Below are 14,504 nucleotides of genomic sequence, written 5' to 3'. Positions count from 1 at the left end.
CTTGCCATGGAAGGAGTTCAGCGAAGATTCACCACGCTGATACCTGGGATGGCAGGAATGACGTATGAGGAGAGATTGGGTCGATTGGGCTTGTACTCGCTGGAGTTTAGAAGAATGAGAGGGGATCTCATTGAAACTTATAAAATTCTGGCAGGACTGGACAGACTAGATGCAGGGAGGATGTTCCCGATGGTCGGGGAATCCAGAACCAGGAGTCACAGTCTAAGGATAAGGGGTAGGCCTTTTAGGACAGAAATGAGGAGAAATTTCTTCACCCAGAGAGTGGTGAACCTGTGGAATTCTCTACCACAGAAGGCAGTAGAGTCCAATTCATTAAATATATTCAAGAAGGAGTTAGATATATTTCTTAAGGCTAAAGGGATCAAGGGATATGGGGAGAAAGCAGGTACCGGGTACTGAACTTGGATGATCAGCCATGATCGCATTGAATGGCGGAGCAGGCTCGAGGGGCCGAATGGCCTACTCCTATCTTCTATGTTTCTAATCTCCCCGATAATACAAGCTTTCCAAAATGCAGTTGGCTCGCTCTTGTACGAACAAGGCCAACTTCCTCATTTACATTCCTGAGGAAACGGTTACAAACCACAGGCAGCTTGACTGAAGAGACATTTTATTTCCGAGCCATATACAGTGAGGAATGAGCAAACATTGACTCTCTCGCGTCAGAACTGAACACAACCTTTGGGGCTGCAGAGGCCACAGGTAAGACGAGCCTTCAAACCAAAAGATCCTGAACGTGCAGCTGACTGCTTCTGCCAGATCTGCAGAACCATAACTCCACCCAAAGCTAGCGTCAGTATTGCCTTTCCACTCGTGCACAAGAAAGAAAGAAAATACTGGGGCCATCGACCCAACGTGTCCTGGTGCCCAGTTCGACGTGCGGGGCTGGTAAAGCTGGGCTTCGGTGACACTGGTCCTGGACACTCCACTGAAAATAATTCAACACAAACAGAAATGTATTTTTTTTGTTGGAAAAAAAAGTGAAGTCAAATGCCAGAACTGGATTCGAGGGGTGTGGGTGGGAGAAAGGAAATATAAAACACACGGAAGATTTCACCACAACACCAAATCGAAAAGTTTTGCTTCACAAAAAACTAGAAACAGCCTGAAAGTCTCTCCCCCCAACCACCATTGTGGGAGCATCGCCACCACAGGGACTGGGGCAGCTCAAGCAGGTCCACCACCTTCACCTTCTCGTGGCAACCGGAGATGGGAAATTAATGTGGCCTTGACAGGACATTCGGAAAACAAAGTGCGCTTGTCCAAACAAGCATTTCCTTTCAGCAAAAAAACCCCCCCACATCATCACGCTAGGCTCCAAGCCAATCGCTGCTTGATATTTAGAACGTCCCAATATCTGGAGTTGGGGGGGGGGGGGGGGGGGGGCGGGGGAAAAGTAGAGAAGAGCTTCCAGTAAGCCTCAGCCAATTTTCTGCCCACCCCAACGAACAGATCAATTAAAGGGCCCACCATATTGTTTGTAAACTTATTTTTTTACATTGGGCTTGGAAACGAAAGCCAGTACACCACAACCCATCTGCCCCCATGATCTCGTGGCCAACTTACTGTACGCCGATAGGGTTTCCATTTGTGGGTCATATTTCTAACCGAGGAAAGATCGAACAAACATAGGGGCAGTGGCCCCTTTAACAGCTTTCAAGCAACTGACCGATAGCCTTGTGCCAGCAGCGCCGTAGGTGGACGTGCAGAGTCCAGTGTGAGACACTCGGGAGTCAAACACCTTTTATTTTTATTTTTTTTATTCAGTGAGATTCTGGTATCTTGACGATTTTGGGGAGTGCAATCCCATCCATTCATCACCGGGCCCAGTGTTTATGGTGACCAAGAAAGTCCAAATTTCCTTTTGTGATTTTGTAGAATTAGGCAGAATTTTCACTTGGCCTTGGGACGAAAATTCTGGAGCTGGGTTGCATCCTTCCAGAAAAATGGCCAACGCCAAGATCGCCAGCGTGGTTGTCCAAGAGGTTAGAAGCTCTAATGGACAAGGAATTTGTACATTCGTTCTCCTGCATTCACCTTACAGGAGATAAATAAACAAAGGGAGAGTGAAATCGTAAGCTGCTGGCACAAGGGAACTAAAAATCCAACCGCTTCAGCAAGTGCCAACGAGCACCGACAATTATGTTCAGCTACAAACTCAACAGTTGAAGTTCCAGGGCAGTTTGGACGCAGTTTTTGCCCCCCCCCCCTCATTCCCGTGTCCCCTTTCCTAATATTCATCGAGGGTGTCGGGGTGAGGGAGCATCAGCCCACGGTCCTTAAAAACCTGAATCTTCAGCTGCTCCGCTTTGTTCCGGACCTCCTGCTCCTGCCGCAGCGCCTCCAGGATTTTCTCAATGGTCACCCGCTGCAAGGACGACGCGCTCTCCTTATCCAGATCCTGAAAAAAGGACAGCGCCATTTATCGCTACTTGCTTTCAGGGCACACAGCAGCCCGTGCCTTCAACTCCCAACAGCTCCAAATTGGAAAAGGGCCCAAATGTCTTGTGATTTAAAAAAGGCACATGTGCTGCACCCCCTCGTCCTCCTTCCCCCTACCCTGGATTCACAACAGATTAGACCCTCCACAGCACAGCTTTATTCTCTTAACCTTAAAGCGAAGATCAGGGTTACCTCAAGAACCAGATTCGCCCAACCACCACATCAGACTAGAATCCACCCCCACCCTGACTGAGCCTCCTTTCTCAGGCTTCTTTCTGGAGGTTTGGGAAGGACCTGGTTGGAAATGGCCCGAGTCTCATTGAGATTGGATCCATTCTGCATGCGTTTTCCCACAGTGCCGAGCTATTTATCCCCAAACTAATCTTGGTTTGCTTTGCATCAAGAATCTTAAATACCGTGTAATATGCCTTGGACGCAGATCCACAGCTGTTCAGGAGGCATCTTGTTGAGGACATGTCTCGCCATTCGTTCATCGTCACTGGGTCAAGATCCTCGATCTCCCTACCTTACAGCACTATGGGAGAACTTTCACCACACGGACTGCAGTGGTTCAAGGCACAAGTAAGGAGTGTGATGGAATACTCTCCACTTGCCTGGATGAGTGCCGCTCCAACAACACTCAAGAAGCTTGACACCATCCAGGACAAAGCAGCCCGCTTGATTGGCACCCCATCCACCCCCTTAAATATTCACTCCCTCCACCACCGGTGCACCGTGGCTGCAGTGTGGACCATCTACAAGATGCACTGCAGCAACTCGCCAAGGCTTCTTCGGCAGCACCTCCCAAACCTGCGACCTCTTCCACCTAGAAGGACATGGGCAGCAGGCGCATGGGAACACCACCACCTCCAAGTTCCCCTCCAAGTCACACACCATCCTGACTTCGAAGTATATCGCCGATCCTTCATCATCGCTGGGTCAAAATCCTGGAACTCCCTCCCTACCAGCACTGTGGGAGTACCTTCACCACACGGACTGCAGCAGTTCAAGGCGGTGGCTCACCGCCAGCTTCTCAAGGGCAATTAGGGATGGGCAATAAATGCTGGCCTTGCCAGCGAAGCCCACATCCCATAAACAATTTTTAAAAAAGGACAAGGCCCTCCACCACCTTCAAGGACAACTAGGGATGGACAATAAACGCCGGCATCCCAGCGACACCCACATCATCGAGAGAAAGAATTTAAAAAAATGAACAATCACAACACAAAAGACCTTTGTATCGACTCTATGCCTCTCCAAATCCACACCAGGTGCATAAACACCCGGGGCAGGAACCAGGCAGCGTGATGGTAATCCAGGTTCTTCTGGTTGCTCACAGATCTGATGCATGGGGTTCATGAAGGCGGCCCAGCGCCACCATCTCAGGGCAACTAGGGATTCAAGAACTTGCCGTGTAGGCCATTGTGAGTGTACAAACACCCCGCCACCGGAGTTAGGCCAGCCATATTACACGGTATTTAAGATTCTTGATGCGAAGCAAACCGAGATTAGTTTGGGGGATAAATAGCTCGACACTGTTCGAAAACGCATGCAAAATAGATCCAATCTCAAATGAGACTCAGGCCATTTCCAACAAGGTCCCTCCCAAACCTCCAGACAGAGCAGCGAGATAGTTCCATCAACACAGTCCAAAGATGTGCGGGTTAGGTTGATTGGCTATGATAAATTGACCCTTAATGTTAGGGGGATTAAATACGTGGGGTTACAGGGATAGGGTGGGATATGTGTTGGTGTAGGGGTTACGGGGATCGGGTGGTATATGTGTCGGTGCAGGCTCGATGGGCCGAAATGGCCTCTATCTGCACTGTGGGATTTCTGTGATTTCTTCTGTTTCTGTGAACGCAGACTGGATGGAAAGGAGGGGACCTCCCCTCAATGCCCCTCCCAGTCTGAACACAGCGCCGGTGCAAACGTACGATTTCTCCCAGCAAGACTACATTTTCTCCCCTCACGATGAATATTCCACGAGGGATGTCTCCGTACTTCTGACCCACGTAAATCCGTTCCAGCGTCTGATGGAGTACCAAATTGGCTGCAGAAAAAAAAAAACAGTTTAAGGGAATGATTGCAGCATCATCACACTAGCTTCAAGTAGTGCAACGAGACCTGGGTGTCCTTGTGCACCAGTCGCTGAAGGGAAGCATGCAGGTGCAGCAGGCGGTTAAAAAGGCAAATGGTATGTTGGCCTTCGTAGCGAGAGGATTCGCGTACAGGAACAAGGATGTCTTGCTGCAGTTGTACAGGGCCTTGGTGAGACCACATCTTGAGTATTGTGTGCAGTTTTGGTCGCCTTACCTGAGGATGTTCTTGCCATGGAGGGAGTGCAGCGAAGATTCACCAGACTGATACCTGGGATGGCAGGAATGATGTATGAGGAGAGATTGGGTCGATTGGGCTTGTACTCACTGGAGTTTAGAAGAATGAGAGGGGATCTCATTGAAATTTATAAAATTCTAACAGGACTAGACAGACTAGATGCAGGAAGGATGTTCCCGATGGTGGGGCGTCCATTTAGGACTGAGATGAGGAGGAATTTCTTCACCCAGAGAGCGGTGAACCTGTGGAATTCTCTACCACAGAAGGCAGTTGAGGCCAATTCATTAAATATATTCAAGAAGGAGTTAGATATATTTCTTAAGGCTAAAGGGCTCAAGGGATAAGGGGAGAAGGCAGGGACAGGGTGCTGAACTTGGATGATCAGCCATGATTGCATTGAATGGCAGAGCAGGCTCGAGGGGCCGAATGGCCTACTCCTGCTCCTATCTTCTATGTTTCTATGTTTCTATGTTTCTATGTTTCTATGTTTCTATGTTTCTATGTTTCTATGTTTCGGCAGAGCAGCACACACAATGTACCAAGACTCCGAGATACTCTCCAACCGCATCTTAACTGCGATGCAACTAGTCTGGTTTTGAATGAGACAGTCCCTGTGGTGGTGTTTTTTTTAAATATATAAAAGTGGTCCTTCGGACATTTCTAAAACACAACCTGGAGAGCCTGAGTAAGATCTTTGAAATGAGTGGAGTTTCCCGCTGCGTTCTGCTCTCTTAAGGTAGTCAATATTTATTTATGGTACTCAAAACGTTCAAACAAACGGGCCACAAATGGCAGCTCAAGAGGCCAAAGGAGTTTTGCCACCTCTCTGGCACCACGTCAACAGGGCATCAAAAGGAGTCATCATAGGTTTTAAAAAAAAATCAACACACACAAGGGGTGTCCTGTGCAAAGCTCCCGTCCCGATACAGGAGAGGGAATGTGCCCGCCACAGAGCTGTATTGCAGAAGATATGGATTTAAATGGTGCTGATTTTTCTATGATTTGCCTCGGTAGTGGATAGTCAGTTTGCGTTACTGATTTACCAAGTGCCAATTCTAAAGCCTGTGGTGCATTTGCTTGTTTAAAAGATAGAAAAGTTTCATAAAAATGCACTGTCGCTGCTGGGACAAATGAAATTTTCAAGACGGAGATCAATAGATTTTTGTTAGGCAAGGGATATGGAGCAAAGGCGAGTCTTCTTCTTAGGCAGTCCCTCGGAACCGAGGATGACTTGCTTCCACACTAAAAATGAGTTCTCAGGTGACTGATGAGTCCAATGCGGGACCTACAGTCTCTGTCACAGGTGGGGCAGACGGTGGTTGAAGGGGTGGGGCGCTGGGTTGATGTACGCTCCTTCCGCTGTTTGCGCTTGGCTTCCGCTTGCTCCCGGCGAAGAGACTCGAGGTGTTCGGCGCCTTCCCTGATGCTTCTCCTCCACTTTGTACGGTCTTGGGCCAGGGATTCCCAGGTGTCGATGGAGATGTTACACTTTTTCCATGGAGGCTTTGAGGGTGTCCTTGAAGCATTTCCTCTGCCCACCTGGGGCTCTCTTGCCGTGCCGGAGCTCCGAGTAGAGCGCTTGTTTTGGGAGTCTCGTATCGGGCATGCGGACGATGTGACCCGTCCATCGGAGCTGATCGAGCGTGGTCAAAGCTTCAATGCTGGGGATGTTGGCCTGAGCAAGAACACCGATGTTGGTGCTCCTATCCTGCCAATGGATTTGCAGGATCTTACGGAGGCAGCGTTGGTGGTACCTCTCCGGTGCTTTGAGGTGCCTGCCGTACATGGTCCATGTCTCTGAGGCATACAGCAGGGCGGGTATCACTACTGCTCTGTAGACCATGAGCTTAGTGCCGGGTTTGAGGTCCTGGTCTAAATGGATAGAGCTAAAATACAGATCAGCCATGATCCAATTGAATGGTGGAACAGGCTCGAGGGGCTGAATGGCTTTCTAAACTCAAGGAATACAAGCAATCTGCACTGCACCCACTCCAGGGTCAGCATATCTTTGTGGAGGTTCGGTGCCCAGAAAACAGGCCTCCAGATGGGTCTGGTGTAGTGGCCAGACTCTCAAAGCTGCAGTGTGCAGTGGGAGGCGTTTCCGACAGGTCCCACCCCATTCAGACCGCCCACCCCCACACACTCTGACCCCGTGCCTCCCACCACCCCAATCCACAGTGCCAGAGCTTGGTAAAACTTATGGGAGGACACAGGACAATTGTTGAATAAAAAGGGAGTAAAATACACGTTGAAAGGGGGAGTGTATTCTACTCAACCTAACCTCAAGCTACTTCTACATTCTGGAAAGCGAGCAAACCTAGACCCAAAACAGCTCCCCCGTCTCCAGTGAAGACACATTTTCACGGCCGTGACGTTTTGAGCAAGTGCGTTATTTGCTGCATAAATGGCCACTTCATTACTCACCAAACTGATCGATACTTCTCAAGTATCCAATCAACGTCCGGCCGTCGCGAAGGAGGACCAGGTGTTTCTCTACAATATCACAAAACAGAGCACAGATTATTTTCCGCTCATTTTTCTCCCTCGGATGCCATGACTGCTTGAGTCGGTCCCTCGGATAAAGGCCTCCCCTCAGTACCTCGTCTGAGGGACCAGTCTCTTCCACCACCCCCCCCACACCACTTCTTAGGCAGTCCCTCGGAACCGAGGATGACTTGCTTCCACATTAAAAGAGTTCTCAGGTGACTGATGAGTCCAGTGCGGGACCTACAGTCTCTGTCACAGGTGGGGCAGACGGTGGTTGAAGGGGCGGGTGGGTGGGGTGCTTGGGTTGACGTGCGCTCCTTGCGCTTGCTCCAGACGAAGAGACTCGCGTGCACGCACACACACACCAACAAATATTGCCAGACTATTTGACCATGGGTGCTTTAGCCAGACCTTGGCCTCATCCAACAGCCCCACACTGTCTCTTTCCAGCAAGAGTTCCTGGACCGTGGTTTCCAGAGACAATCCTGGCCCATTACACCCCGCCCCTCTGCCCCAGCCCAATCTCCCTCCCCCCGTGGCCCATTCCTCCCCACCCCAACCACTGCTGTCGTTGTCTCCAGATATCACAGTCTCATTCACCAAGCAGTAAATGCAACAGACTTTCGCACTCATAAAAGAGAAACTGCCTTCAGAAATTCCAGCACTGATTGTGTGTTCAACGTGGTCGTTGCAAACCTGTGTGTATTGGGTCAGCATTGACAAGTGAAAACTGTCAATACCAATCTCTGCCACTGTGTGGCGGCAAAGGACGTCCCTCAGTGTGTGGTACAACAGCGCCCTCTAGCGTCAGGCAGGAGGAATACATGAAGGGGCGTCCGGTAACCATCAGGGACACAGGAACAGGAGGAGGCCATTCAGCCCCTCCAGCCTGTTCCACCATTCAATTAGATCATGGCTGATCTGTATCTTAACTCCATCTACCCGCCTTGGTTCCCTGACCCTTAATACCCTCGCCTAACAAAAATCTATCAATCTCAGTTTTGACATTTTTAACTGACGGGGGGGGGGGGGGGGGGGCGCGGGGGAGGGAAAGAGAGAGTTCCAGATTTCCACTACCCTTTGTGTGAAGAAATGCTTCCTGACATCACCCCTGAACGGCCTGGCTCTAATTTTAAGGTTACACCCCCTTGTTCTGGGCTACCCCACCGGTTCAAGAAGGCAGCGCACCACCACCTTCTCAAGGGCGATTAGGGATGGGCAATAAATGCTGGCCTTGCCAGCGACGCCCACATCCCATGAATGAATAAAAAAAAGTTTCTCTCTACCCAATCAAATCCTTTAATCGCCTCAATTAGATCGCTCCTTAATCTTCTATATTCAAGGGAATACAAGCCTAGGCTATACAACAGAAAATGCTGGAAACACTCAGCAGGCCAGGCAGCATCCGTGGAGAGAGAAACAGAGTTAACGTTTCAGGTCTGGGACCCTTCATCAGAAGTCTATAGTCTATGCAACCTGTCCTCAATTTAACCCTTGGCATCCCCAGTATCATTTTGGTGAATCTGCGCTGCACCCGCTCCAAGGCCAAGAGACCCTTCCCGAGGTACGGTGCCCAGAACTGAAAGCAATACTCGATGCGGTCTAACCAGAGATCTGTACAGATGTGACACAACTTCCACCCTTTTCTATTCCAGCCCTCGAGGCAAAAAGCCAAAACATTCCAGTAGCCTTTTAAAATTATTCCTAGTACCTATTCCCACCAGCTTTTAGTGAATTCTGTACATGGACTCTCTCCGCTCACCCACGGTTCCCAGCTTCTCGCCATTTAGAATGTACTCTTACCCAATGTTCCCACAGGGATCCCGCGCAGCCCGCCCTTCAATGCAAAATCGGCACATGCCGCGCGGTATTTCGAATGGGCCGCGCGGCGCCAAAATTTTTTTTTTTACAGGGAACATTGCTGGTGCCCATCTTCTCCAAAGTGATAATCACACTTTTCTCCCCCCCCCCCCCCACACTGAACTCCATCTGCCACAGGTTTGACCACTCATTTAATCTCTCACCCGTTGCAAATTGGGAAAAACTAAATTATGTTAAAAACAGCAACAAACCAAAAATGGTGCAAATGCACAGCTGGCCAGGCTGAATGTTAGGTAGGGCCTCCCCCAAATCAGAACGGAAATGCAGCCCGAGCTTTCCTTTCAGATGTGGACTGACCTTCTGTGCAGTTTTAGCGGTTTCTAAGCAAAATAATGCAAGGACCCAACACCACCAAGAGCTGCTGAATACACTGCCCAGTGATCAGCAGTCAATTCCACACCTTGCTTTCTACCCCTGCAATCCCTGCAAAAATATTCAACATCTGATTTTAATGCTGAGATTAAATACAATGTAGATTTTCACCAATAAAATGTCACTCTTAAACACCAGAGGTGCTGAGATCAATTTCTCCCACCCATCACTCCAGCGCTGTAGAAAGGACCATGTCTTGCCCAACCTCAGACTTTGCACTTAGGACAGGTAGGGGCTCCATGGCATCTTGTTGTCGCTATAATCTTCCTAAGTTCTCTCGATTCAGAACTAACTATAATCTTCCTAAGTCCTCTCGATTCAGGAACCGTTCCCTCAGATTGGAAAATTGCACATATCACTCTGCTATTTAAGAATGGCGAGAGGGGGAAACCAGGGAATTATAGACCAGTTAGCCTCACATCTGTTGTTGGGAAATTGCTAGAGTCTATAATTAAGGATAGAGCGACTGAACACCTCGAAAATTTTCAATTGATCAGAGAGAACCACCATGGATTTGTGAAAGGTAGATCATGCCTGACAAACCTGATTGAATTTTTTGAAGAGGTGACTAAAGTAGTGGACAGGGGAATGTCTATGGATGTTATTTATATGGACTTCCAGAAGGCATTTGATAAAGTCCCACATAAGAGACTGTTAACTAAAGGTAGAAGCCCATTGAATTGAAGTCAAATTATTGACCTGGTTAGGAAATTGGCAGGAGACAGGCAGTAGAGATAATGGGCAGGTACTCAAATTAGCAGGATGTGACTAGTGGTGTCCCACAGGAATCTGTGTTGGGGCCTCAACTATTCACAGTATTTATTAACGACTTAGATGATGGCGTAGAAAGTCATGTATCCAAATTTGCTGATGACACAAAGATAGGCGGCGTTGTAGGCAGTGTAGATGGAAGCATAACATTACAAAATGATATCGACAGATTAAGTAAATGGGCAAAACTGTGGCAAATGGATTTCAATGTAGGCAAATGTGAGGTCATCCACTTTGGACCTAAAAAGGATAGAACAGGGTACTTTCTAAATGGTGAAAGGCTAAAAACAGTGGAGGTCCAAAGAGACTCGGGGGTCCTGGTACATAGATCATTAAAGTGTCATCGACAGGTACAGGAAATATCAAAAAGGCGAATGGAATGCTGGCCTTTATATCTAGAGGACTACAATACAAGGGGGTAGAAGTTATGCTGCAGCTGTACAAAACCCTGGTTAGACCACACCTGGAGCACTGTGAGCAGTTCTGGGCACCACACCTTAGGAAGGATATATTGGCCTTGGAGGGAGTGCAGCGTAGGTTTACCAGAATGATACCCGGACTCCAGGGGTTAAATTACGAGGCGAGATTACACAAAGTAGGGTTGTATTCCCTGGAATTTAGAAGGTTGCGGGGTGATCTGATCGAAGTTTTCAAGATATTAAGGGGAACTGATAAGGTAGATAGAGAGAAACTATTTCCGCTGGTTGGGGATTCTAGGACTAGGGGACATAGTTTAAAAATTAGAGCCAGACCTTTCAGGAGTGAAATCAGGAAACACTTCTACACACAAAGGGTGGTAGAGGCTTGGAAACTCTCTTCCGCAAATGGCATTGATGCTGGATCAATTGTTAATTTTAAGTCGGAGATTGATAGATTTTTGTTAACCAAAAGGTATTAAGGGATATGAGGCAAAGGCGGGTATATGGAGTTAGATCGCAGATTAGCCATGATCTCATTGAATGGCAGAACAGGCTCGAGGGGCTGAATGGCCTCCTCCTGTTCCTATGAGCGAATCACACACTGGGTCAGGGGTCACCAGAGCTCAAGAGTAACTGGGGGTGACCGTCCCCAAGTGAGAGCCTTAAACCAGCTAATCCTGTTCCTAGGAGAGGGAATGGCTGGGAATGGTCTCCTCGCTCTCCTGCATTGGCTGCGGAGGTCACTGTGTAGAGCAACATTTCAAATCAAATTAAAGACATATGTTTCATTAATTTGGTACAAATCACTTCTTAGAACTTCCTTAATGACTCACTGGGCAAAGCCAATCTGCAGCTGAATTGAAAACCCTCAGGTTCAATTACTGCCTCCGACAGGGAGCTAGAACTGGTTTTGGTGCCTCCAGTGACATTTAAGTGAGAATAAAATATAATTATTTCAGTGTATTTAAATCAGTTAGCGACAAGTTACAAATCAGTCACTTTTAGCAGACGGTTTTAAAAACACCAATCTGTTTCAGTAACCGATATAAAGAGAGCCTTGCATTTCTATAGCGCCTTTCACGACCACTGGACATCCCAAAGCGCTTTACAGCCAATGAGGTACTTTTTTGAAGTGGAGTCGCTGTTGTAAATGTAGGAAATGCAGCAGCCCATTTGCGCACAGCAAGCTCCCACTAACAGCAATGTGATAATGACCAGGTAATGTGTTTTTTTATGTTACGTTGATTGAGGGATCAATATTGGCCCAGGACACCGGGGATAACTCCCCCTGCTCTTCTTTGAAATAGTGCCGTGGGATCTTTTACGTCCACCTGAGAGAGCAGACGGGGCCTCGGTTTAACATCTTATCCAAAAGACAGCACCTCAGACAGTGCAGCACTCCCTCAGCACTGCACTGGGAGTGTCAGCCGAGCTTTATGTGCTCAAGTCTCTGGAGTGGGACTTCAACCCACGACCTTCTGACTGATTCGAGTGTGCTACCCACTGAGCGACAGCTGACCCACTGAAGTAATTATATTTTAGTATTTAAATCAGTTAGCAACAAGTTACAAATCAGTCGCATTTGGGAGACGGTTTTAAGACGTCAATCTGTTTCGGTAACCAGCATAAATATCACTATTAGTACTAAAATGAGATTCTGCATTGCTTGCTCTAATTTGGAAGCACTTTATTTAAAAATAACTTATAACAAGCTTTGGAAAAAAAGAACTTGCACCTCACTCGGAAACATCTCTAAATGCTTCACGTACAAATGTGAATTAGGAGGCGGTATTACAAACCCGAATGTAAAAATCCAGTTCGTGTCACACAAGACCTGCAGAAAGCACGGGTTCAAGTGGGTGCCTCGTGCCCAGTTATTGTGAAGTGGGAGAGTCTGAAAACTAATGCACCGAAACACCAGAACAAGGCAGCTTTAAAGTTCTAATATTGTTAAAAAAATATAAAGGAACTCCTGAGAGAAGCCCAATAAAGTGCTTGCTGCTCCCAGCCACTCGTGACCAGTGACTAGGAAGAGGTCTAGATGCACTCACTGTCTATATCCTCGATCAGACTGGCCGTCCCCGGCATGTAGTTCATATCTGCAGCCTTGCAGGACAGTCTCCCCGAATGGCAATGCGGGAAAAGAAGCCTTTCGGCCCCATTTGCGGAGATTTTAACCCTTTCTGAGCTCGGCCACTCCCCTTAAAGGGGCTAGTGCCCCTGTCAGAGCTTACAGTGCAGAAGGAGGCCATTCGGCCCATCGTGCCTGTGCCGGCTCTTTGACAGGCCTGTCCAATTAGTCCCGCTCCCTCCCTCTTTCCTCACAGTCCTGCAGTTTCCACACACCACCCCCCCCCCCCAAGTATTTTATCCAATTCCCTTTTGAAAGTTACTATTGAATCCACTTCCACCGCCCTTCCGGGCAGAACATAACGTCCCGCTGCGTAAATAATAAAATCTCATCGCCCCTCTGGTTCTTTTGCTGTGTCACCTTCAGCCCATCTTCAACCCCCCTATCCTCGCCATCACCAAGACCGCCTACTTCCACCTCCGTAATATCGCCCCTCTCCACCCCTGCTTCGTCCCATCTGCTGCTGAGACCCACATCCCTGCCCTTTGTCACCTCCGGACTATTCCAGCGCTCTCCTGGCCGGCCACTCATCTTCCACCCTCCGTAAACTTGAGCGCATCCGAACCTCTGCTGCCCCGTGTCCTAACTCACACCAAGTCCCGTTCACCAAACACCCCCTGTGCCCGCTGACCTACATTGGCAATGCCTTGAATTTAAAATTCTCATCCTTGCGTTCAAATCCCTCGCCCCCTTCTTATCTCTGTAAACTCCACCAGCCCTACAACCCTCTGAAATCTCTGCCTTCCTCAATTCTGGTCTCTGAACATCTCCGATATCCGTCGCCCCACCATTGGCGGCCGTGCCTTCAGCTGCCGAGGCCCTAAACTCTGGAATTCCCTCCCTAAACCTCTCCGCCTCTCTCTCCTTGTTTAAGATGCTCCATCTAGAAAACCTCTCTCTTTGGCCAATCTTTTGGTCATCTGTCCTAATATCTCCTTATGTGGCTCGGTGTCAAATTTTGTTCAATTACACCCCTGTGAGGCACCTTGGGGCGTTTTACGATGTTAAAGGTGCTATATAAATGCAAGTTGTTGTTGTTGAAAGGTCCTGCCACAGATATTCCAAACCTGGGAGTCCCATCATCATCAGAATACCGTCTTGTGATAGGATAATCCAACTAACACTTGTTTATAATCAGAGGAACTGTTTGTGTGTGTTAGCAAAGGACTTTGTGCAGTTCATGAATAAATTATGGAACATTTTGGATTACTACAATATTAAAAGGAAATAAAACACAATTAAACAGTGACTCCCTCTAAATGATTGCATACTCTGCCGCTTAAGGCTATAGTTACACTTACATTTAGATGTGTAGTTACTGTTAGATAATTATTTCCTCATCCTCTTAACAGATTTGTAAAACTAGAGACTGTAATATGTCTGACAATTAACTTCATTTATTATTGGTTCAAAACATTCATCTTAAAACTTCATACAGACACAACTTGTGTGCACAGGATTTTTAGCAGGAAATATGTGAGCATATCTTTTCCAAGCCCGCTCTCGCTACCTGCTCCCACAGGTAGTCAAGTTCCCACTGAGTGAAACCTTGCATCTCTTTTTATTCCATTTTGTACAAGATTTTGATGTTTTATCTCTTGAAATCTCTGTGGTAAAACAAACCCATTGCCTTATTCCTACTG

The 14,504-nt window shown here is 47.8% G+C and overlaps 1 protein-coding gene across 2 annotated transcripts; it reads right to left on the bottom strand.

The window, feature by feature from the left end:
• Positions 1-614: 614 nt before the first annotated feature.
• Positions 615-12,887, bottom strand: LOC147098022 (U6 snRNA-associated Sm-like protein LSm1). 2 transcript variants are annotated; one of them, XM_085971228.1, is made up of 4 exons: positions 12,782-12,887; positions 7,225-7,293; positions 4,401-4,516; positions 615-2,422 (listed from the first exon to the last, which is right to left on the bottom strand). In XM_085971228.1, exons 1-4 carry the CDS (start codon positions 12,825-12,827, stop codon positions 2,252-2,254), a joined length of 402 nt encoding a protein of 133 aa, XP_085827354.1. In that variant the 5' UTR covers positions 12,828-12,887; the 3' UTR covers positions 615-2,251. The 2 variants fall into 2 exon arrangements, with proteins under 2 accessions (XP_085827354.1, XP_085827355.1); XM_085971229.1 differs by lacking the exon at positions 7,225-7,293 and having other exon boundaries at positions 12,782-12,875.
• Between the last annotated feature and the right edge of the window lie 1,617 nt (positions 12,888-14,504).

Source organism: Somniosus microcephalus, chromosome 30 (assembly GCF_052327205.1).
Source record: "Somniosus microcephalus isolate GS21.2 chromosome 30, FLI_Smic_1.0, whole genome shotgun sequence".
Taxonomy (NCBI): domain Eukaryota; kingdom Metazoa; phylum Chordata; class Chondrichthyes; order Squaliformes; family Somniosidae; genus Somniosus; species Somniosus microcephalus.
Note: the sequence above shows the minus strand (reverse complement) of the source record. Positions and strands in the feature narration are given on the sequence as shown.